At 33.5% G+C, this 25,698-nt stretch overlaps 1 protein-coding gene across 2 annotated transcripts; it reads left to right on the forward strand.

The window, feature by feature from the left end:
- The first annotated feature begins 15,696 nt into the window (after positions 1-15,696).
- On the forward strand, positions 15,697-20,036 carry LOC140882552 (uncharacterized). Of its 2 annotated transcripts, none has more exons than XM_073288618.1 (8): positions 15,697-15,871; positions 16,399-17,584; positions 17,678-17,768; positions 17,868-18,025; positions 18,117-18,168; positions 18,308-18,387; positions 18,500-18,593; positions 18,691-20,036. In XM_073288618.1, the coding sequence occupies exons 2-8, from the start codon at positions 16,424-16,426 to the stop codon at positions 19,224-19,226; spliced, it is 2,172 nt and encodes a 723-aa protein (XP_073144719.1). In that variant the 5' UTR covers positions 15,697-15,871; positions 16,399-16,423; the 3' UTR covers positions 19,227-20,036. The 2 variants fall into 2 exon arrangements, with proteins under 2 accessions (XP_073144719.1, XP_073144720.1); XM_073288619.1 differs by lacking the exon at positions 15,697-15,871 and adding an exon at positions 15,915-16,136.
- The last annotated feature ends 5,662 nt before the right edge of the window (positions 20,037-25,698 follow it).

The following is a 25,698-nucleotide window of genomic DNA, read 5'->3' on the forward strand; positions in this document are numbered from 1 at the left end:
AATAACACTCCGAAATTACTAACCCTTTATCATGTTTAACATATTATTATCTTAAAATGGAATCTGGGTTACTACAACACTACTCGAGCTCGATCTCATATTTTACTACTCGAGCTCGAGCTCGAGCTCGATCGAGTAGTAAAATATGAGCTCGAGCTCGGTTGTAGTTCGAGTACTCGAGCTCGAGCTCGAACTTTTATATTATATATATATAAAAATTAAAAATATATAAATAAATAAATAAATAAAATATTATATTATATATATTATAAAATAAATATATATTTAAATATAATAAATAAAATAAAATTAATTAAATATTATAAATAAATATATAAATATTATAAATAAATTAATATATCAATATAATATTATATTATATATATTATATTTATATTTATATATATTTATATTATTTTTTAATATATATATGTGGCTTATCGAGTAGCTCGCGAGCTACTCGATCACATAGTTTCAAAGCTCGACGCGAGCTCGATTGTATGCTCGAGCTACTCGAGCTCGGTCAAATCGAGCTCGAGTCGACCTTTGACCGAGCTACTCGCGAGTTTCTCAAGAGTAGCTCGATTCGTTTACACCCCTAGGTAGAATCTAACTTACCCCTTATGTGATAGAATATTAAACTTTTGTTTTCTTTTTGTTTTCTTTTTTAAATTTCAACATTCCAAATTTCAAATTTAATTTTTTTAAAATTTTAAACACCATCTTTTGTTTTTTGTCCATTTTAAATTTCAATTAGTCTCTAGATAATTTTTATAATTATAATATTACTTTTATTTGAATATAAATTAAATTAATTAAAAAAAATATTATACAAGTTGTGTGCATCAATATTCAATAAACTATTGTAATAATAACAATATCGCATAGATTGGATTTGTTTGTACTTTCTGTTCGGGTAATTTTTTTTTGTCTGTACCTTTTTATTAGCATTTGAATTGAATCAAATTCTTGATTTACAATTTGTAATTTTAAACGATTCGACGGTGTTTGGGAGAGCTTAAAAACTCTTTCAAACAGCTTATAAGTTGTTTTAGAGCTTTTAAGCTCTAAATTTTTGTTTGGTAAATTTTTTAAAAAATAGCTTATAATCTGTCAAAATAAGTTGTTTGACAGCTTATAAGCTGTTTTTAAAAATGTAAGGGGGATATACTTTTTTCAAAAAGATCTTATTTTAATATTCTTTATTTCTAAAATATCCTTAATATTTTCATAAATCTCCATTATATCCTCCACCCATTAAATATTAAATATTATTTTTTTAAAAAATTCCAAATCACATAAATTTTTCTAAAATAAAATATTATAATAATTTTATTTTTTAATATATGTTTATTCTAAAACTATTTTCATATATGTATAACTCGAAACACTATTTTCATATAATTATACCTTTTTTTGGTAATTTCGACGATAAAAAGATCTTTTAATACCAAACACATCAACCAGTGTTTTTGGAACCGGACCGTCCGGTTCGACCGGTTCGATCGAAAACCGGTCGCCGGACCGGTCCGGTCCGACCCTAAAAACCGGAAAACCGGTCCAATCGGTCAGAACGGGTCAAGAACCGGTTGGACCGGTCAAGAACCAGAAAACCGGTTCAACCGGTTGAGCCGGTTTTTCGAATTTTTTTTATTTTTTTATTTTGAAAATTTAAATTTTTTTATTTTTTAAACCTTAGATTTAATATTTTTATATATAAATACATTATTATTTGAAATTTCTACTTCATTTAAATTTTGTTTTAATAATTATTGGTTTTTTTAAAAATAAATAATTTATTATTTAAATAATTTATAACTATAATTGATATTTTAAATATATTTACATATTTATTTATCTTTTAAACTATGTTAAATATATATTTTATATCTATTTATATAATTTTTGAGTTTTTAAAATTTCAAAATATATTATTTATTATATTAAATTATATAAACGGTTTTTCGGTTCGACCGTCCGATTGGACCATTTTTTTAAGTAAACCGGTTCGATCACCGGTGAGGTTATGAAAACACTGACATTAACATCTTTAAGTTATTTAAAATAAGTTTATCCAAACACTTTTACAACTTATTTTTAAAATAAGTTCTAACAGCTTATAAGCTCTTTTTAATAAGTTTAGTCAAACACCCTCAAAATTTAAAATTAAGATGGTGTTTGACTAATAATTTTTTAAAAATTTATATATAATCGGGTAAAAATTAATAGTGATGGTCGGTGTCACATGGCAAATCACTCTCAAAATTGAAGAAAAGGGACAATTGTTATTGATGGGGTGCAATGACGATGGCTTTCAATTATCTATGTAGAAATTTTTGCGTAACAAGCCAACTTCCCAAATTTTAATTAATAGGTTTTTTGTGAGATGGTTTCACGGATATTTATCCGTAAGACGAGTCAATCTTACTCATATTTACAAAAAAAAAAAAATACTTTTGGCGTAAAAAATAATATTTTTAATGGGTTGTCCAAATAAGAGACTCGTCTCATAAAATTGACTCATGAGATATTCTCATAATATTTTTTTTTATCCAATTTAATTAGGCCAAATGTTAGGATTTCAATCGAATAACAATTTTTGTTTCACGCAATTAGCTTCGTATATAATTAAACATGATGCATGCAATATTAATTATTTAGTTATATATACTCGCAAAGTATATGCTTAAGTGCATTTCCATCTAATACATTCGTAAATTAAGAAACAAATTAAAATATTAGTACAAATATGGAGCATTTAGAGAGTAAATTTCAGGTTGCGTTTGTATCGACGACGAATTTCGAATATATTTAAATGTAAATAAGATAATAAACTTCAAATCCACTTCTCACATGTTCATACAACATTTCATTTTAATTAAAAGATATTTCAAGTTTATCATGACCTTAATAAGTTCATTCTACTTTGTATTATTAATATGTAAAAACTAAGATGTATATAGATTTAATTTGATCTACTGTTTGATCGTAAATAATAAAATTATAATCGAAATCTCAAATCCATCGATTCAAACGCACAATCTAAAGATCTCTTCTCCTTAAATAAAATATTTGAAAAGGCAACATTCAAATATCATATATAGTTGAAGGCCATCGGAGTTATAATCCCCTTGCATCGACGTACATTATTTATCAATATAATTGGCTTGATCGATCTGTACTTTGTTCTGCTATTTGTCTAAAAATGAGATTGAGGCGGCTTGAAGAAAACGAGAGAGAGCGCAGAAAAGAGAGATCAAGTCGTAGATGAGGATTTGAGCGTGCAGAAAAAAATAGAGCTTGAACGTAGATGACAGAACTCGACTTTCTGGAGTGCTTTCACGCTGAAGAGTTCTTGTCAATTTGCTGAATTTATTGTTCGTAGATGCCTTGTAGTTTTGAGAGCACTTGAAAGATTGTTGATCGAATATTGTGTTGCTCTCGTGTTTGGGCATCTCGGATCAACTCCTTTCTTGAGTTTTCTTGTTCTACTTTCAGTAGACTTTTAAGGGAGTTGTTTTTATTTATTTATTTTCTCACATGTTTTGTAAAACGCACAATCAAGCCAGAATTCACACTTGCTCAATTTCGCATACAGCTGCTTATCTCGTAACGTCTGTAAAACAATCCTTAGATGTTGTGCATGCTCATCCTTGTCATGAGAATAGACAAGAATATCATCAATGAAGACGATGACAAAACTATCCAGATACTCTCGAAATATCTGATTCATCAGATTCATAAAGACTGCCGGTGCATTCGTCAAACCGAATGGCATCACCAAAAATTCATAATGCCCGTATCTGGTCCTGAAAGCAGTCGTAGATATATCTGAGTCTCGTTCCCGCATCTGATGGTAACCAGATCTCAGATCTATCTTGGAGTAAACAGAAGTACCCTGTAGTTGATCAAATAGATCATCAATCCGCGGCAAAGGATACTTATTCTTGATGGTGACACGATTCAACTGCCTGTAATCAATACATAATCGCATCAATCCATCCTTCTTCTTGACAAATAAAACAGGTGCTCCCCACAGAGAAACACATGGATGGATATATCCCTTATCAAGCAGATCCTGTAACTGCTGTTTCAATTCCCTCATCTCTGAAGGTGCTAGACGATAAGGCGCTCGGGATATAGGCGTAGTTCCTGGTACTAAATCAATACCAAATTCAACCTCTCGCACCGGAGGAAAACCAGGAATTTCATCAGGGAATACATCAGGAAACTCGCTGACAACCGGTAACTGATCAATACTCGTACTACTCGTGGACATATCAACTGCATAGATGAGGTAGCCCTCCCTACCTGACTCCAAGACATGACATGCCTTCAGAGCCGAAACAAGTGGCATCGGAGATCGCGCACCCTCACCATAAAAATACCAGCTATCACCCTCAACCGGATGAAACTGTACCAGACGCTGATAACAATCCACAGTAGCGTGATACAAAGTCAGCATATCTATTCCCAAGATACAGTCAAAATCTGCCATCGCTAATATCATCAAATTAGCTGCTAACACATTACCCTCAAACTCCAGAAGGCAACCCATCACTAGATGCTTAGTTACTATCTCTTGCTCCAACGGAGTAGATACAACTAAATCCATATCTAATGCTACATAAGGTAATCTATGTCTCTTAACAAAGCGACTAGAAATAAAGGAATGCGACGCTCCAGTATCAATTAATACAAGTGCAGAAATACCACATAACAGAAAGGTACCTGCCAACATGCGATCGCTTCCCTCTGTAGCCTGCTCCTGAGACAGAGCAAACACCTGCCCTTGAGTCTGGGGACGATAACCAAAAGAACTCTGCGGTGCTGGCTGCTGACGTGGAACAATAGAAGCCTGAAATCCAACCTGTGATCCCGATCCACTAGAAGAACCCATGCACTGAGGACAATCTCTCCGTAGATGTCCCTGCTGACCGCAAATATAACAAGCACCAGTAGCTCTCCGACATGAAGCTGCAGGATGCTTCCCTCCACAATGGCTACAAAATTCCTTCTTCTTCTTCTTCTTCTTCTTCTTCTTTTCGAACTGAAACATATCTCGTGAACCACGAGATCCAAATGAAGTAGTAGGAGTAGAAGAAGACGTAGGTCCAGATTGCACAACAGATTGAGCTCGAGTCTCAAAAGATCCACTAAGCTGTCCTGGCATCATCAACTGTGCCCGCCTGTTGCTAGTCTCCACAAGACGGCAATGGTTCACCAAATTCTCAAAAGATACCGGGTCATCACAGACGACAACCTGAGAGTAGATATCTTGGTTTAAACCTTGTAGAAAGATATCATATTTTGATGCATCACTGTTACTGATATGAGGACTGAAAGGTAGCAGATCAAGAAATCGTTGCTGATATTGATCAATAGTCATTGATCCTTGCCTCAAAGTAAGAAACTCCATAGATCGTGCTTGGCGAACAGCCGGAAGAAAATACAATTTCTGGAACTCCCGACAGAAATCCCCCCAAGTCACCTGTCCTCTCTCAGTACGTGCCTGAGCAGCTTTGGCATCCCACCAAAAACGTGCTCGATCCTCTAAAACGAATTCTAGAACTTCCAGTTTCTGCTCCTCAGTGCACTCGAAAGCTCGAAAAGTACTCTCGAGTTTAGACATCCAACTCCTCGCCTGTTCAGGATTCTCGCCTTCCACCAAAGGTTTCGGTCCTACTTGCATGAACTTATTGATAGAGTAGCGACGTCTACCCTCATGAGGACGATGTCGATCATCCTGATGATGATGTTGACGATGATGATGACCACCTCCCTGGCCAACACTACCGTGACTCTCGTCAGCCATATCCTGAAAAGAATTGCATATTAAAATACCAATGCGCAAGAATTACTAGACTAAATCCCAAGTACTAATCCCAAAATCTATGCATGCTCTGATACCAAAAATGTAGTGACCCTGCATGGTATCACCTACTAACTGGCAACTAATAGCATGCATTAAACTTAATACAGCAAAATAACTTAACAGAGTAAAACATGCGGAAACAAAACCATAATTTTTATATCTGCTTAGTAACATAATACAGGCTTAAATCTGTAGTGATACAACCAAATCGAAACCATAAACAGTAAAATCATACAGCTATATCGAATCCTGCTGTATAATAAAATCCTCAAGGCTCCTGCTCCCTAGTCCTACCTTGAACTATCAGCTCCGTCCATCCTGCGACCTGCCCCATGGAATAGGGTGTCCAAGATAACAACTAGGACGTGAGCACTAACGCCCAGTACATAGACATGAGTAAACATATGTATATAATGCATGCAACATGATGACTGGTACAGGGTCATTTGAAAAATCATGCTCAGAACTGGCACCACATGAGTGCTGCCACCGCACGGATCAACCTCTGGGTGCAACCACACTCGTCTAGTACACCAAAGTAGACAGACATAAATGCCCCCGCCGTCGCGATACTCTCAGTGACAGACTATCGAGTATAGAGCTGAGCGGCTCTATAATCAGGTATAACAAGGTATAGGCTCAACGTGTATATGCACATGAATATGAAAAACGATAAATCATACATCATGCCATATAATAATGCCAAATAAATGCAATATATAAACACGTATACTCGCTGGCAATCTCAATCAATGTATACGTACCTCTAGGCTAGTTCAAGTATAGTAAGATCCTAGGTTCCAAGCCTATATTCAAAAGTTCACCATATCACTACATAAATTCTATAAGTCTTAACTAAGCTAATAAGTACTCCCAAAACTTAAATAGATTCCCGGACCATACCTTCGTCCGTAGTTAGCCCTTTGGAGTCGCTAGTTTCGGATGACTATAACCACACCTTGGTTATTCCAGAACCTCTATTATAACCGATAGGGTCCTCAAGTGTATATCTCACACTATATAACTGAAGAAAGAAACTCGGGAATTCGTATTTAGAAATGAATCTGAGAAGCCCTATTTATAGGCAAAATTCCCGGCCAGGATCGGAACTTTCGATTTCAGGATTGGAGCTTCCGATCCAGCTCACTGCGTGCATGTGTGACACGTCGGGATCGGAACTTCCGATCGGGCGATCGGAGCTTCCGATCTGCTCTACGTTCAACACTTGTCAAAACTCGCGGCTGAGTTATCGAGCATTGCTGGCAGCTGGAGATCGGAACTTCCGTTCCAGGATCGGAGCTTCCGATCTCTGTGCTTCCGATGAGGTTCCGAAGTGGCTAGGATCGGAGCTTCCGATCTGGGTTCGGAGCTTCCGATCCGGCCCAAAGTCAAAAGCCCATATTCCCTTCCGAAGTCCAATAACACTCCGAAATTACTAACCCTTTATCATGTTTAACATATTATTATCTTAAAATGGAATCTGGGTTACTACAACACTACTCGAGCTCGATCTCATATTTTACTACTCGAGCTCGAGCTCGAGCTCGATCGAGTAGTAAAATATGAGCTCGAGCTCGGTTGTAGTTCGAGTACTCGAGCTCGAGCTCGAACTTTTATATTATATATATATAAAAATTAAAAATATATAAATAAATAAATAAATAAAATATTATATTATATATATTATAAAATAAATATATATTTAAATATAATAAATAAAATAAAATTAATTAAATATTATAAATAAATATATAAATATTATAAATAAATTAATATATCAATATAATATTATATTATATATATTATATTTATATTTATATATATTTATATTATTTTTTAATATATATATGTGGCTTATCGAGTAGCTCGCGAGCTACTCGATCACATAGTTTCAAAGCTCGACGCGAGCTCGATTGTATGCTCGAGCTACTCGAGCTCGGTCAAATCGAGCTCGAGTCGACCTTTGACCGAGCTACTCGCGAGTTTCTCAAGAGTAGCTCGATTCGTTTACACCCCTAGGTAGAATCTAACTTACCCCTTATGTGATAGAATATTAAACTTTTGTTTTCTTTTTGTTTTCTTTTTTAAATTTCAACATTCCAAATTTCAAATTTAATTTTTTTAAAATTTTAAACACCATCTTTTGTTTTTTGTCCATTTTAAATTTCAATTAGTCTCTAGATAATTTTTATAATTATAATATTACTTTTATTTGAATATAAATTAAATTAATTAAAAAAAATATTATACAAGTTGTGTGCATCAATATTCAATAAACTATTGTAATAATAACAATATCGCATAGATTGGATTTGTTTGTACTTTCTGTTCGGGTAATTTTTTTTTGTCTGTACCTTTTTATTAGCATTTGAATTGAATCAAATTCTTGATTTACAATTTGTAATTTTAAACGATTCGACGGTGTTTGGGAGAGCTTAAAAACTCTTTCAAACAGCTTATAAGTTGTTTTAGAGCTTTTAAGCTCTAAATTTTTGTTTGGTAAATTTTTTAAAAAATAGCTTATAATCTGTCAAAATAAGTTGTTTGACAGCTTATAAGCTGTTTTTAAAAATGTAAGGGGGATATACTTTTTTCAAAAAGATCTTATTTTAATATTCTTTATTTCTAAAATATCCTTAATATTTTCATAAATCTCCATTATATCCTCCACCCATTAAATATTAAATATTATTTTTTTAAAAAATTCCAAATCACATAAATTTTTCTAAAATAAAATATTATAATAATTTTATTTTTTAATATATGTTTATTCTAAAACTATTTTCATATATGTATAACTCGAAACACTATTTTCATATAATTATACCTTTTTTTGGTAATTTCGACGATAAAAAGATCTTTTAATACCAAACACATCAACCAGTGTTTTTGGAACCGGACCGTCCGGTTCGACCGTTCGATCGAAAACCGGTCGCCGGACCGGTCCGGTCCGACCCTAAAAACCGGAAAACCGGTCCAATCGGTCAGAACGGGTCAAGAACCGGTTGGACCGGTCAAGAACCAGAAAACCGGTTCAACCGGTTGAGCCGGTTTTTCGAATTTTTTTTATTTTTTTATTTTGAAAATTTAAATTTTTTTATTTTTAAACCTTAGATTTAATATTTTTATATATAAATACATTATTATTTGAAATTTCTACTTCATTTAAATTTTGTTTTAATAATTATTGGTTTTTTTAAAAATAAATAATTTATTATTTAAATAATTTATAACTATAATTGATATTTTAAATATATTTACATATTTATTTATCTTTTAAACTATGTTAAATATATATTTTATATCTATTTATATAATTTTTGAGTTTTTAAAATTTCAAAATATATTATTTATTATATTAAATTATATAAACGGTTTTTCGGTTCGACCGTCCGATTGGACCATTTTTTTAAGTAAACCGGTTCGATCACCGGTGCGGTTATGAAAACACTGACATTAACATCTTTAAGTTATTTAAAATAAGTTTATCCAAACACTTTTACAACTTATTTTTAAAATAAGTTCTAACAGCTTATAAGCTCTTTTTAATAAGTTTAGTCAAACACCCTCAAAATTTAAAATTAAGATGGTGTTTGACTAATAATTTTTTAAAAATTTATATATAATCGGGTAAAAATTAATAGTGATGGTCGGTGTCACATGGCAAATCACTCTCAAAATTGAAGAAAAGGGACAATTGTTATTGATGGGGTGCAATGACGATGGCTTTCAATTATCTATGTAGAAATTTTTGCGTAACAAGCCAACTTCCCAAATTTTAATTAATAGGTTTTTTGTGAGATGGTTTCACGGATATTTATCCGTAAGACGAGTCAATCTTACTCATATTTACAAAAAAAAAATAATACTTTTGGCGTAAAAAATAATATTTTTAATGGGTTGTCCAAATAAGAGACTCGTCTCATAAAATTGACTCATGAGATATTCTCATAATATTTTTTTTTATCCAATTTAATTAGGCCAAATGTTAGGATTTCAATCGAATAACAATTTTTGTTTCACGCAATTAGCTTCGTATATAATTAAACATGATGCATGCAATATTAATTATTTAGTTATATATACTCGCAAAGTATATGCTTAAGTGCATTTCCATCTAATACATTCGTAAATTAAGAAACAAATTAAAATATTAGTACAAATATGGAGCATTTAGAGAGTAAATTTCAGGTTGCGTTTGTATCGACGACGAATTTCGAATATATTTAAATGTAAATAAGATAATAAACTTCAAATCCACTTCTCACATGTTCATACAACATTTCATTTTAATTAAAAGATATTTCAAGTTTATCATGACCTTAATAAGTTCATTCTACTTTGTATTATTAATATGTAAAAAACTAAGATGTATATAGATTTAATTTGATCTACTGTTTGATCGTAAATAATAAAATTATAATCGAAATCTCAAATCCATCGATTCAAACGCACAATCTAAAGATCTCTTCTCCTTAAATAAAATATTTGAAAAGGCAACATTCAAATATCATATATAGTTGAAGGCCATCGGAGTTATAATCCCCTTGCATCGACGTACATTATTTATCAATATAATTGGCTTGATCGATCTGTACTTTGTTCTGCTATTTGTCTAAAAATGGGTCTTTATCATGTATGCCTTTTGGTTTGTAAAATCTGTCGATCGATTTTTTCTTCAAATATTTTTTTAACGACTTTATATTCTGTATTCTATATATAGAGCCTTTAAAAAATTCATGTGATTTAATTATATTTCTGTTTAATTCCATCATCATTTAATTTCATTCATGTGATCGATATATTTGCTTTATTTTTCTATCCCAATATTGTCGTAAAAATTTGAAGGCAATCATAATTGTTTTAAGTATGTGTGCACATGGATTTCCGCATCCTAGAATGGGGGAATCAAAACTATATATATATATATATATATATATATATATATATATATATATATATATAACCACTAAAACCCGATAGTGGGTTTTAGTGATGCAAAAAAAAAACAAAAACCACTAAAATCCACTAGCGGACCAAGTAAAAAAACATGATCGGGCAGCTGAGCATTCTTATTTATATATATATATATCTTAGAAAAGGAAAGCAATTTCCATGCAAAGAGAAAGCAGTATAGAGAAGACGTTGACAAGGGCCATACATGCTTGCCTAAAGACATGGTGGTTAGTGAGTACACATCACCAATTAATCATTCCCAACTTTTTTTTTTCTATTTTATTTTTTATATAATCGATATAATATACTATTTTTTGTTCTATAAATTTTGATTTGTTTTTGAAAAAAATTATATTATGCACCAATTAATATTCATGTAGAATAAAAATATTAAACACGCATGGACTCGATCGTGCCTATAATTAGAGGGATTAAGATACTAATTATTCTCACTAAATTAATTTGTTGGGTGGCGACGACTGTCCCTATTACGCAACACCTTTTGTGGGCTCTTAATAAGATGTCAAACATAGTGTACCCATCCACCCATATATGGTAGTTATAATGGCTCATCCAAACACATGTAAAGGAGTTTCATTTTCATACTATTTTTCGTTTTTATTTCAATCTTCCAAGATATATATCTATATCCTAATGTGTAATCATAATCATCCCGAAATATTGTTTTTTTTAATGATTTTTTTGTTGTCGGAGAGGCTTCATTGCCGACTATGTCTTTCACACATAGTTTGATGCATGCCAACATACGAATAGTATATATTTTTTGTTCACATTGACTAAGCGTTGCATTGCGCATGAAAAAAAATCATGTTATGATCATCATGTAGTCAATATTGTATTGACATTTAAAGTACTATCTAGACGATAGTACAAAAAAATCCGTCCATAATGCATGTAGGTAAACAAGATCCAAACATGATTTTTGTTAGCGACACGGGGGAAAGTTTCAAATTATCACTTGGGGGAAAAAAATCCAATGGTCTTGAGGCAACCATGATTTTCACTAGCTAGAGGGGAGTAGGGAAATTAATCTTACAAGGAAATAAGTCAATTGACCTATTTTGGAAGTCGTATGGAATTGATTTTACTTGAAATAGACAGCTCAATATACCCAATTATTGTGGCTACCATTAGATTTCAATATTGGTGACATAGATATATGAAATAGTGCCACTAATGATTTATCCACAGAATAAAGATTCAATAATATTTTATTTATTTTAACCCTATCGATAGACTCATGAAATTTGTCAAATCCTTGGGATCCCACCACTTTGTAAACATATGGTTTGTGTCACATCACGGGCCATATATAATATTATGCCACGAAATTATTTTTTAAAAAGTTACTTAATTTGCAGAATTTACCTAAAAGATTAGGTTATATTATTCTATGGAATATATATAATTAGTTAATTGTTTGGTCGTAAGATTACTATTTCCCTATAATTAATGAGATTGGAACACATCAGGTGTTTCCCTCACTTTCAATTAATGGCGATTCGGAAAACAGTTTTCTTGATGGTGACTTTGATTTGATACAAATATTTTTATTATTTTTCTAGTTTATTTAACATTACGAAATATAAAATAAATTGATATATTGATTAAATTATATTTAACAACCCTTGACATATTTTTTTTCCAACTTAGACATACCTTGTCTCATGGATGAGATGATGAATAATTAATATAATAATGATAAATCAATATATTTAGATAAAATATTGATACACGACATCATCTTTTATCAAATTTGAGTCAAACATTAAACAAAACAAAAACGAATAATCGATCAATTATCCTATATTATAGCAAGCGATATATATATACCTCCGTAAATTAAATAACCTAGAGGCTACAATGCCAAAGATTCAATAGTGTCAGGTTATATTTTAATAAGTTTAGAAAACAAAAACTTCAAAGTTTGTTATGACCATTGGCGATACCCCGGTAAGATAGCCCGTGTAGTTCCAAAGACCCGAGTGGTCTTGAGATACCCGGGTGATCTTTTGAACTCGGATGATCACTGGACCCCGGGTAAAAATACAGAGGCCTGACATTCAGGAGAAGGGGTTCAGGGATCGGAAGGATAAGAAAGCCTGGTGTTGAAGCTGGACCCGGATTTTACATTTTCAAGGGTTAGGAAGAGACCACGTCTACCTTGCGTGTATTGACTATTGTTACGGACCAAATCATTAGTAATCACGTTTTAACAAGTATGGGCTTCTCTAGAGATTACGGAGGGTATAGTCACATTTAATATTGTCACATCCCATTTAATGATCGTTAGAAAAACTTATACTGTGTAATCATGATTAAAGAACGTCCAGGCGACCAGGTATAAATACCTAGCTCTCGGGCTTGATTAAGGTACGTTCATTATCACCCATCACAAGCATCTCGCATACACTCACTCTCTCAAATTCCTAAGCTCACTCCATACATTAACCTGACTTAAGCTTCCGAGTGACGACGCCGGAAACCCCTTCGGCTCCCCACTTACGAGTTTTTTCTTGTTTTTTTGTGTAGACTTCATCTTCGGGAGACAAGAAGGCTTGCTGCTACATCACCCGGGACTTTACTCACCACTCGGGAACATATTTTATGATATTCGCGAAAGAGTCTATGCTAGCACATGGGCACTGCCCATGTGCTGCATCCAACAGCTGTTTTTATTTGCAGTTTAGATGTTCACATGAACATCTGAAATGCAAATAAAAAAGGGTCGTTCGATCCTCACATGGACATTGCTCATGTGGTAGCATAGACTCTCCCGATCTTCGCATCAACCATAAATTATAATCGGAACTAGACAACTAGTGGTGTCACACAAGCGATATGTATATATGTTTTATATATAATGCATTTGTATTTTAATATATTTTTGGAAATTCATTTAAAAATATGATCATAAAGGTAAATTTAATTTAATGTAACCTAGTTGAACTAAAAATGTTTTTATAGGAGCTCAAGTTTAATTAATAAAGTAGCATAGACAGAGAAAAGAAAATTTTCAATTTTTGTGAAAAAATTAGTCTAAAAACCAAAAATTTACCATCATTTTCGTTAAGCCAAAATCATAAATTGATCCTAATTAAGTTTTAAGATTAGACGCGTGCATAGAAAACTTCATATAATTCAAACTATTTAATTTAAAATTACTTTAATTCAAGACCTCAACTCAAAAAATAAAAATAAAATTCAAGACATATTTTTTAATTGTTTTTTTAGGGAGAAAACGTTTTTTTAAAAGTGCTAACTTGGATAAAATATCGATCCTATCCACAACTTAAGCGGGTGATAAAAAGTTGAAAGCTAAAATCAAAGTGCGTACACGTGATTTTAATTTCAATTTTTTGCTCTGAATTAAAAATTTTAAACCGATGAAATAGACAATGATTTAAATATTTAATGTTCGAAATCTACCCAGAGTTCTAAATATCGGAGGAAGTAGATAGAGCATTAACTATAAGCACACATATATATGGGGCTAAAATAATACAATTAAAATTATAATATATTTACTAATAAAAAATGGTAGAAGATATTGGAAACAAATCTAGCAAAACATTTTTTTTACATGAATCTTGCAAAATAAATTAAACTTGCATAATAATTACTTTTTGACAAAAAAAAACTCGACTGTCTTATCGATCAATTTTAAAAGACGGGTTTTCGATCTTACTCGAACCATGAAAAAATGTTAATTTCTATGTCAAATATAATATATTTTATTTTTAATATGGATCGAATCGACCCGTAAAGATTATCATTATTTGAGAATTTACCATGAGTCAAAGGCTAAGTTGAAGTTGCATAACACACGCACGAGGCTCGTCTTATTTTTATCTCAACTGACGTCACAATTATTGATTGAATGTACAATGTGCCACGTCAGCTGATGCTCATGTACATGTTCATGATGGTTCTCTATGATATCAAAATTATATATATATATATATATATATATATATGTATATATTATAAATGTAATGACTCACCTAACTATATAAATATACAACAACATTTAATTAGTGGTTGCACACATGTATATAAAATAATACCTCATGGCCAATCAACTACAAGAAATTGATTGGAACCAAGCCATTTGTTATATGTGGGTGTATAGATATGTATGTCATCACTTTAGTAAAGTTGTATTTCTTTATTGGATGCCTTCAATTTAGACCAATACAAACAATCCTTTTGATTCTTTGAATAAATTAGTGAATCGGGTCTCTTATATCTTCACCTGTCCATTAATTGTTGAATGAAAGTTGTGACCAAATTGTAATATTTTTTTAAAAAAATGCTATGTGATTTTGTTTTCTTCAGCTTGTTAAATACAATTGCACATGTTTTTGTAATATTTTTTTTAAAAAAATATTATCTGATTTTGTTTTCTTTAGCTTGTTAAATACAATTGCACATGTTTTAATAAAAATTTTCTGTTTATTCTCCCTAACCTTTTTATTGGGTGTTGGAAATTTTCGTTTTGATTAGTTAAACATGTATTTGATGACATTTTGATTAATTAATAAAACTTACGAATTTCTTTGTAAAAGAAATATCATAATACGTGATAGCTCACTCGAAAAAATGTGGATAATGGAACCTGAAATATATACATACAATTAATCTTGGAAATATATATATATATTCCAGAAACTACTACTTATTGCATCCCAGAAAAATATCTTAATCTGCTGTAAATGTCGCATCCTGGATGTCAAAAAAAGAAAGAGAAAAAAAAAGGAAAAAAAGAGAATTGCATCGTCCATTATATAATTTATTTATATTTAACCCAAATTTCTCCAATCTAAGGGGAAAAAATAGCAAATGTTTAAAACATTCTCTCTCTATACCATTTTTTCAGTGCCACTCTTCCACTCCAAGAGAGCCCAAAGCTATCTTTCTTGATCTCTATGCTTTAATGGCTAAAAGCTGAATCAAACCCAAGTGAGAAGAAATTCATACATTTAAAGAATTTTTGCTCATGCTATCCATGTTCACGAGGCGAGCCTTTTTCCTATTTGCTAATTTTTCTTACTTGCTGTTGTTAAAACGCTGTCGGATTGGCGTTTAGAGGCCAGAAAGTTGTTATCTTGATACTGGTTTTCATTTCTTATGCTGAGTGTAAGTGGGTTTTTCCTAGTACTCCGAAAGATAAAATATATGGGTTCTATTTTCTAGGCTAGTAGTATAAAATGAATCGAACAAATTATTATTTTTTACTTGTGGGAAGGTCACGAGGTATTCATGCGGAGACTAGGTTCAATGGGTGAGGATTGGGATCCATGTTGGATCTATTGTTTTTATCATTTGTACTTTTTTATGTTCTTGTAGTCCTGGTAAATTTATTTTATTAATATTCAATGTTTCTGAAGCCTTGATTGCCGTGTTGATTGTTTGTTTAGTTTGTTATATTTTTTCTGACGTCTGCTGAGCTTTGTTTGTTGTTAAAGGTGTGTTATATTGTGTGGTATTGGCCTCATTTCGTTTCATATGGTTTGAAAAAGTTGGTTTCTTTATGTGGATTTCAGTTTATCCATGGGATGAAGTCTAGGAATGATGGATAGCTTCAGCGACTTAGCGGAAGGTTTGCGATTTTTTGATGCATTGGAGCAAATTTCACCCACATTTGATTGTGTTGATGCTTGCCCCGGTTACAAGGATTGGGAATACGATGTGTGGGTCAGTAGTCCCCAAAGTATTGATGAACGTCGAAGGAAATTTGTTCGATGGATGGGATTGAATGAAAAGGGGATCGAAGGAGGTGATTCGGTCGATATAGGCGACAATAGTGGCGATGGTGGTGTGTGTAGAGGAAACATTGGGAGAATGATGCAGAATAGCGGGGCTGTTCTGAGAACTTCGGGTGTTGAAGATGAGTTTTCTTCCAGCCGGTCTTCTTTGTCGAGTTGGTCTACTGATGATTTGGATTTGTTCAGCGGAGTAGATTTGAATGAAGGTAGCATCTGCTGTGGGATTTCTGATGGTGCAAGTGAATACTGTGTGGACCAACGGGGAGGAAATAAGAGGTTAGGAAAAATTCGGGACACAAGTTCCCAAGTTCCGATATTCGGGGAATCTAAGAATGATTCTCAATCGCCTAAATCGGTTCAGCAACTTGTACAAAGAGAGCTGGAGGGAAATGGAAATGCATCAAGAACAATGAATAGGCCCAAGGATAGGTGGTTCAGTAAATTGCGTTCTCTGGCTTGTATGATGAGTATGAACACAAGAAATGGTACTGTGGAGTTAAATAACTTAAGACAAGGTCGAGTGGCGGGGGCTCAGAGAGTTGGAGTTCGCCATCATCGAAGAAGGTTGAAGGAACTTTCAGCCCTTTTCGTGGGACAAGATTTCCAAGCCCACAAGGGTTCCATATTGGCTATGAAATTTAGTCCCGACGGTCGGTACCTGGCAAGTGCGGGGGAGGATATGCTTGTTCGAGTATGGCAGGTGGTGGAAGATGAAAGGTCCAACACTTTTGGCATTGCAGATGTGGATCCGTCATGTGTGTACTTCTCAGTAAACCATTTGTCTGAGTTAGGACCTCTTACGGCACAGAATGAAAGTGTTAACAAATCCAAGAATCTTAAAAAAACACAGGATTCGGCATGCGTTATCTTCCCTCCAAAGGTTTTCAGAATCTTGGAGAAGCCACTGCACGTGTTCCAAGGACACAAAGGAGAGATCTTGGATCTTTCTTGGTCAAAGAATGATGTACTGCCTAATCATTGCAAATTCATTTGACATATATGAAATATTCGAAACTGTTTTCCATGAGTTAAGGCCTTTTTACTTGTTTTCTCGCAGTGTTTGCTTTCATCGTCGGTTGATAAAACTGTTCGTTTGTGGCGTGTTGGATTTGATCAGTGTCTCAAGGTTTTCTCTCATAGCGACTATGGTATGTATACATAATCTGTAATCTATGGAACTGCCCAAAAATTTAAAGTTGCTCATGGCTCAGAAGTACTGATTTCTCTCAAATATCCATTCTATGCAGTAACCTGCATTCAGTTTAACCCTGTGAATGATGATTACTTCATCAGTGGTTCAATCGACGGGAAGGTTCGAATTTGGGAAATTAGTGGCTGTCATGTTGTGAATTGGACGGAAACAAAGGACATAATAACTGCCGTTTCTTACCACCCTGATGGTCAGGTCTGTTTGCATTGTTTGTTTTCATATTAACGAGTTTAGCTTATAAATCATTGCGGCATACCAATTCAGTGTATATTTGCTTGTTATACAGAGGGGTGTTATTGGCTCCATTACCGGTACATGTCGATATTTTAACATATCAGGTGCTTTTAAGTTAATTCTTTCATAATTTTCATTCTTTTTAATTCATGCATTACTGGGAGAGCCCTGATTTTGTAACGAAATTGCGATTTACATGCTGTGACTAACAAGTGTTAAATAAAATTGTGTTGATTGTATCAGATAATCAAATTCAATTGGAAGCTCAGATATGCTTAGGTGGTAAGAAGAAATCATCCTGTAGAAGAATAACCGGTTTCCAGGTAGCTGTCATTAACTTTCAGAGATTGCTAATCTGTTTTGATTTTGTTTCGTTTTCTTTTTTTGGTGAATTCTTACAAAGTTCCCTACTACTTTTGTCATTCTCTGGAGCAGTTTTTACCACAAGACCCGAGCAAACTATTGGTAACATGTGCCGATTCACAAGTCAGAGTTCTTAATGGGATGGATGTGATCATCAAGTACAAAGGTACGCGCTTGATTCTTTCATGTTGGTTTTGACGACTTGCATGGTAATATAAAATCACACATCTTGTTAAAATCAGCTTATTTTCTTTATAATTCAGGCCTACGAAATACTGGGAACCAGAGCTCCGCCTCATTTACTTCAGACAGCAAACACATTGTTTCCGTGTCTGAGGATTCAAATGTCTATATGTGGAACTACACCTGTCCTGGTGCACACACTTTGTCGCAGTCAAACTCCTTTAGGTCCTTCGAGAGTTTCCCCTCAGACGCCTCCGTCGTCATACCTTGGTCCGGCCTGATCAAAACAAGAAACTCAGAAAGCCAGTCAAAAACAAGAACACACGATACTCCTATAGATTCATTGCCTTTTTCACCATCCACTTATTTCTCTTCGGGTCAAGAATTTTTCCTCGAATCAAACCCAAAGGGATCCGCCACTTGGCCTGAGGAAAAGCTTCCAACAACCATTTCTCGGGCAGCATCATCTCCAATGTGTAAATCCCAGTTTAAACTTCTCAAGACTTCTTGCCAGAGTTCATCCACTTCTCATGCATGGGGTCTAGTACTTGTTACAGCAAGTTGGGATGGAAAAATAAAATCTTTCCTCAATTACGGTTTACCAATTCCCCCATAACACAAGGATCCGTAAATATCAAGAAAACTTCTATGCGAATCTACCTTGATGGGGCAGCCTTTTTTTGCTAGTCATTTCAATCTAGGCTGTCACATGTTGAAAATCCGTTGACCGGCCCCAATCCATTTTCTTGCTGTGTATTGAAGGTCCCTTTCCAATTCTGCACACAAATTGAAGTTTGTATGGGCAACGACAGTTGCATGGAATCAAATATCCAAATTGTAAAAAAAAAAGAAAAAGCGCCACTCCATTTAAAGAAGTAGGCTGAGGTTTGCCTTATCTGCATGCAATGTAGCTAATGCAGCTTTCAGTATGATTCATCCATTCATTTGTTAATGCGATATTTTTTTCGCCTCTGGCCCAGAAAAGAAAATGGAATCATGTGTTAGTAGGAGACGTCAGCTAGAGACTGATATGCACGATGGAATTACTGGCGGGGCCTCGGAAAATTCGTGCCATTCATTCGTTCTGGTGGGGGCTCCGAGAGCAAAGCCGGTGGCTGAGATTTGTTTGGGGGAAATTTTAGTGGGGAATGCCATCTTTTATGTTATGTTGGTTGGTCTGAATTATTAAGAAATTTGTCTGCCATTTTTTTGATCGCGACGAAGGTTGCTGGCCACGGCTCGGGGAGGGGCCGGGAGACGTTTTCGAGTGGGGGTGGCTTATGATTTTGTCTCCGGGGGGTAACGAGTCTGTGGATGGCTTCTGGTTTGTAGTGTTGAGAATTCAGAAACATTGCAAATTCAAGTGATTTTTGCTATATATATTTTTTAAAATGTTATAAGTCACATTTTTATGTGTACAGGAGTAGCAAATGTCTTCTTGTGTTGATTTCAAGTTGTTAATAATTGGTTCAATTGAATACAGATATATATTGCGTAGCCCAGTGTGGTATCAAGTTCCCAGTTATGGGTCTCTAATGGGAGAGATTCTTGTGAGTTGTGACTTTCCCTCAGCCGATTTTATAATTTATATACTTAAAAAAATATTAAAATTAAAAAATATAGATAAAAATAAAAATATAATTTATTGGGTTAAGATAGTTTTAGATAAAATATTTATTAAACTAGGTTTTATGATTTTTTATTAAATAAATAAATAAATATATATTGTAATTTGAGAATGAAGTATTTTTGGTTTATTAACCTTTTATTAGATATATGATATGACAATTGTATCAACAACGCTGCAATTTTTTTTTAAATGAAAAAACCTTTATATAAATTAATCACATTTAAAACTCATTATTTATATTTCAAAAAAACTCATGATATATAGAACTCGGACATAAAATCAGTGTTCTAAAAAGCTCGCTTAAGTGACGCTTAATCTCGCTTAAGCTTTGATACGCTTAAGCTCGATTAAGCGACCGTTTTTAGAACGAAAGATTTCATTTGTTTTTTAAAATAAAAACAATTTTATAAATATGTATATTTATAGTTTAGAACTTGAATTATCTATTAAATCTTATTTTATGCTTAATCTAACATTTTATTTAATGTTTGTCTTAAAATAATTAAAATTATAGTAAAAATTGAAAACACTTGTTCACGTTTAAGCTCGTTCTAAGCTCGCTTAAGCTTGAAAAGTTTGAAGTTTGGCATCCACGCTCCGACGCGCTTCACGCTTTTTAGAACCTTGCATAAAACCCTTTTCTTTTTCTATTCTTTTCTTCTTTTTTTTAATGTAAGGGGTTAAATCTGTTTTTTTTTTCTTGAAAATATATATCAGCCTATTATATTTTTATGAAATTTAATGTCTTCTAAACTTTTCAAAGGATGGTAAAATATAAATTGATACGAAGTAACAATCATGGCTCAGATTAATTTTGATGTAGTCAAAAAATGTTTATACCTGACAATTTGCTTCCACAAAATCCGAAGTATCAGCAATCCTCCATGAGTTGTTTCTACGTCACAAAACAATCATACGTCACAAAACAAAGTAAGAGCAACCGGGAGGGTTTCCCGCGACCGGCACTCCGACGTTCAAGTCAATGATTACTCAAAAAATAAAGTATCTATCTTAAGAATGAGGTGACTTGAGCTATTTATAGATATTTGAAGAGTTTTGTGGGTTTGAGCCTCTTATAATCTTTTGTAGATTCCGGCCTCCTTGAAAAAATTTAAATAATAATTAAATAAGCTTGGACTCCAAAAATAATTGGACTAAACTTTTATGATCGGACCGGGGCCCAGTTGATTTTTTTAGGCGTAACCCATCAAATTTATATAAGTATCACAAGTTTTCTAATTTTGTTAAATCGAGTAACTATATTTTGAAAATCAATTTGCCATTTTCGCAAAAATTATATAATTAAATAAGTAATATCATTATTAAATTTTTATAATTACATTGATAAACATAAATATATTTCACATGATTTTTGGATCTCATAATTAAAAACATTAACAATGATATTGCTGATTTAATACACGATTCTGGGAAAAAATGCTTAAATTTGATCACCAAAATATTGTTATGAAATTATAACTAATTGAAAAAAATTATACATGACTAAAAATATCACATCTCAACCAAATCTGACATTTTTCCTTTATCATTTTGTGATATTTATCATCTAATCATATAGATTCAAGACGTGAATTTAAAGAATATAAAATTTATAGCTCGGGACATAAAAGTATTGAATGAAATATAGTTTTGTGCATTATTGAAGCAAAGCACGTGATACGAGGACCCAGGAGATACCCACCAGACATTCAAATTGTTGGTTTGTGTACGAGTTAATGAAATATGTGAACGTTTGATTCATATTTCTGAATTCAATTTCCTAATCAACCGCTTCTCGCCTTTTGTACAAGTCCATCGCACGTGACTCATCAAATACAATTTACCTGACTAACATTATTTGCCGATATTGCGTTAATATGAATGTTTGCTCGGTGCAAACGAACAAGATTGCGATACCATCATAAAAAAAAATATACATTATTTTTATACTTACATTTTATGCAACATTTTATTTCAATTAATAAAATCAAATAAAGAACGAAATTGTAGAGCGTGGCGGTAGTAGTCCTCGTCTCCTACCCTATTAATATTATGGGGCAAATGAACGTGGATATAGTGAATTATGTTAAATCATATTCATACTCTTTGAGTCTTTGTTATGGACCTGACCCTAAATCATGAAAATCAAACCATACCAGTTCGATCAACTTTATTGCTTTTGACTTTTCAAGCAAAAAATAATTGCATATTTGCACAATTGCATGTTTGGTGAGATCCTCAAAATGATTAAATTTCCGTACCTAGAAATTGTATTACAAATTATTTAAACATAAATATTTTTATTTTTAGTGTAAAAACGAGTAGTTCATATAAGTTGCATAAACCATCTACTTGTACTCGTGAACTTAAAATATCAAGATGAATTTATATATAGTTCTAATCCGAATTTCTCATTCTAGGAGCTAAACTGAAACGAAAACAGTGTTCTGCTTCGAAAATAGGTTCGGATTCAATTCACAACTTCAAAAGGCCCCATGGATGAATCCAATTGTATTGCCTTTCCACATGGAGATGGAGTAAAGTTTTAGCTGAAAGAATTAGATTAAATATTTCAAATTCCAAACACAACCTTACCTGAATCTCAAATCTCTGCCAATATTAAGCCAATCGCGATGCAGGCTATAGCAATTGTTTTGGCTCTCCTGCAATCCAGGATCCCAACCAATAATCCGTGTCCAACAGAGATTCTTGCCACTTTCAAAGGAAAGAATGATCGTGACACGGGGCCTGAATCGAGCTTCATGAAGACAAAGCAATCGCATCGTATTTTCAACAGGGTTTGCCATCACACAAACGATTTTATGGACGATTGCTCGTCACTTCTCCAGAGTCCAGAAATAAGAGGCATGAAAAGAAAGCGTGAAAAAGAATGATAAAGAGACTGATCAAAGCACAAGCTGCAGATTGCAAGATTACTGTATGAAAGAACATCTGCGGTTTTCACAAATACAGGAAGAAAGAGCATATCTCCAAGTTTGTAACAGTGCAACAAACAAATTACAAATGTGAACACAGTGAAAATAGAGGGTACTTGTCATCCCACATCCAGACACCAAATTGGAACTTGCATAATTTTAGTACCTGAAGATAAAATTGAAGTTAGCTTCATTGATTACTGTCAAATCTACATGCTCGACATATGAACACATAGAAATTAATTAGTTATCAATGATGATTCCGTTCTTTCTGCAATACCATGACCAAATCAAATTCATAAAAGCAAAAGGACTGTTGTGCACGATGATGTCGCCTGATTTTCAGGCTGAAGCTTTACAAAATGGATACGATATAGTTGTTTTATCCTTGAAGCATCATTCAAGATTACCAAATTTCTTCATCACAATTGTCATTCACTGTGAATTCATTAAACTTGTTCATGTTACAGGTAACTGATACGTTGGAATACACAAGAAGTTGGGCCAATCTGAGCAAATCAGAAACAGCACGATTTCATTTAATATGCATGATTTATCAAATGATCCATGCTCCCAACAAGAAATAGGAATAAAATTTCTCAAAATAGTTGCAAGTATGATAATGGTGGTGACATTCGCAAGCAGGCATGCATACATGCATGATGGTCGGGAGGTTAAAAGGATAATCATTCTCTAGCAGACTAGCACAAGTTAGAGGCAAACAGTTGTTGCCATGCAAAAAAGTCCACAATTTTGTATCTCTATTTCATAATGTTTGGGTTATTCTTGGGGAGTGTGAGACAGTTATAAAAACATCGTGTTGTACCAAAAAATAAACAGCCCGGCAAAGGATAAATGCTTTATATCTCTAACTCTCGGTTTATATTATATAATACAAGCCAACTCTAAGGAAGCAACCATAACAGGAGACACCAAAAGGTAAGAGTTTTACACTGAAAAAAGCTCGATGGAGAAAATCATCATTCTACAGTCATCATAGAGCAATAAGATGCGATAAATTAGCTGGGGGTGGGATGCAAGAGTAAATACAATATTATTCATAAATTGTGATGCTTATTACCACGATTATCAGGTGCTAAGAATAATACAACATACTACGACCATTGGTTGAACTTTTATTCTGAGAGTAATATAATCCTGAAAAAACTTTCACAGAAGATGGGGTACCTACATTTGGTTTGTCCTACGCATACAATCATACATCAAATAATTTATTTAAACATAAGGACATAGTGCAAACAAAAATCATATTACTCGATCAAAATTTTCATCTTACCGAGCGCCAAGTAAGACAATTAGAAAAACATAACCCACAAACAGAGAAACGTAATGAAAGTAAAAAACCAAAGGAATTTCAGTGTCACAAATTACCAACATGGTGTATGGCGAAAACTTCTGTGCGGATAAAAAAACAATTTAGTGTCTAACATCTTATTATGTATTTTTGTCAAATGTCAACAACTCCATTTTAAAAATAATAATAAGCATGGATGTTATACGTGCTATCAGCAAGCCATCGCAAATCATGTAGTTCACAAAAATTAGAGAAATTTTTGAGGTTGTCTCCATTTTATCTTGATACTGCTAAACTTAAATATCATCCAAATCAATGAGATAATAAAATTAGAAATTAGAAGATAAAATGCATCCATCTTTTAAAGTAACATCAACACTGAGATTCACTAGTGCGGGTGCACAACAATGCATTGCATTAACAATGCCACATTTTTTACAAGTTGGCAAGGTAGATTCCAGACGACTAAGGAAAAAAACGAGCTTAACTTACTCAATGATGACATAAAAAATAACTAATATCGACTCAATTTTCGCCGAAACTCTCCAAATCAATTCAATTTATCTTTAAAAAAAACGCATATTAATTGATAATAGAGTGCCAACAATTCAAATATCTAAAAACGAAATTAAGCTTACACATCGAAAGGGCGCACGAGCAATTCTATTTCGTTTTTTCTTGCATTGCAAACTCATCTAGATATAAAGATAGGTGACGTGATCAAGGCAAATGAGAACCATATCATCACATGGATTGAATTAAAAAGCCCTCACTTTCACAACTTACGCACCCAAAAATTAAAACGATCAACAGATCACGCACAATCAATTCGTAGAAAGATTAACTACTTTACCAATTATCCGGGGATGCTGGATCGGGTTCAGACCGGAAGATTATCGACGGCCGAGTGAGAATTGTTGACATTTTGATTCGAGGAGGAAAAAGAAGACATGGAGCTGGAGCGGAGATTGGTCAAAATGAGTGGGCGATCTTTCGCTTCCTCGTCCTCATCGTCGGTGTCCGAGGTGGTGAGATTAACACAAGAACATCGTTCGAGTGAGGCGAAAAACGCCGCCGCGACGCTAGTCCCGAACCACCGCGCAAGGCCGTCCACCTTCTCGTAATACGAAGCCGTATTGACGCTGGAATCCTCCATATGTTGTGCTTGTATGATTTCGAACTTCTGATCGAGGGAAGTTCGAAGATT

This window comes from Henckelia pumila, chromosome 2 (genome assembly GCF_033568475.1).
Source record: "Henckelia pumila isolate YLH828 chromosome 2, ASM3356847v2, whole genome shotgun sequence".
Lineage (NCBI taxonomy): Eukaryota > Viridiplantae > Streptophyta > Magnoliopsida > Lamiales > Gesneriaceae > Henckelia > Henckelia pumila.

What these genes read in the sequence shown, in the direction of transcription:
- LOC140882552 (XM_073288618.1), top strand. Translation starts at nt 16,424, where the DNA reads ATGATGGATAGCTTCAGCGACTTAGCGGAAGGTTTGCGATTTTTTGAT. An exon ending in TTTCTCTCATAGCGACTATG is followed by an intron (nt 17,769 to 17,867) that starts GTATGTATACAT and finishes CATTCTATGCAG; the next exon opens with TAACCTGCATTCAGTTTAAC. An exon ending in CTTACCACCCTGATGGTCAG is followed by an intron (nt 18,026 to 18,116) that starts GTCTGTTTGCAT and finishes CTTGTTATACAG; the next exon opens with AGGGGTGTTATTGGCTCCAT.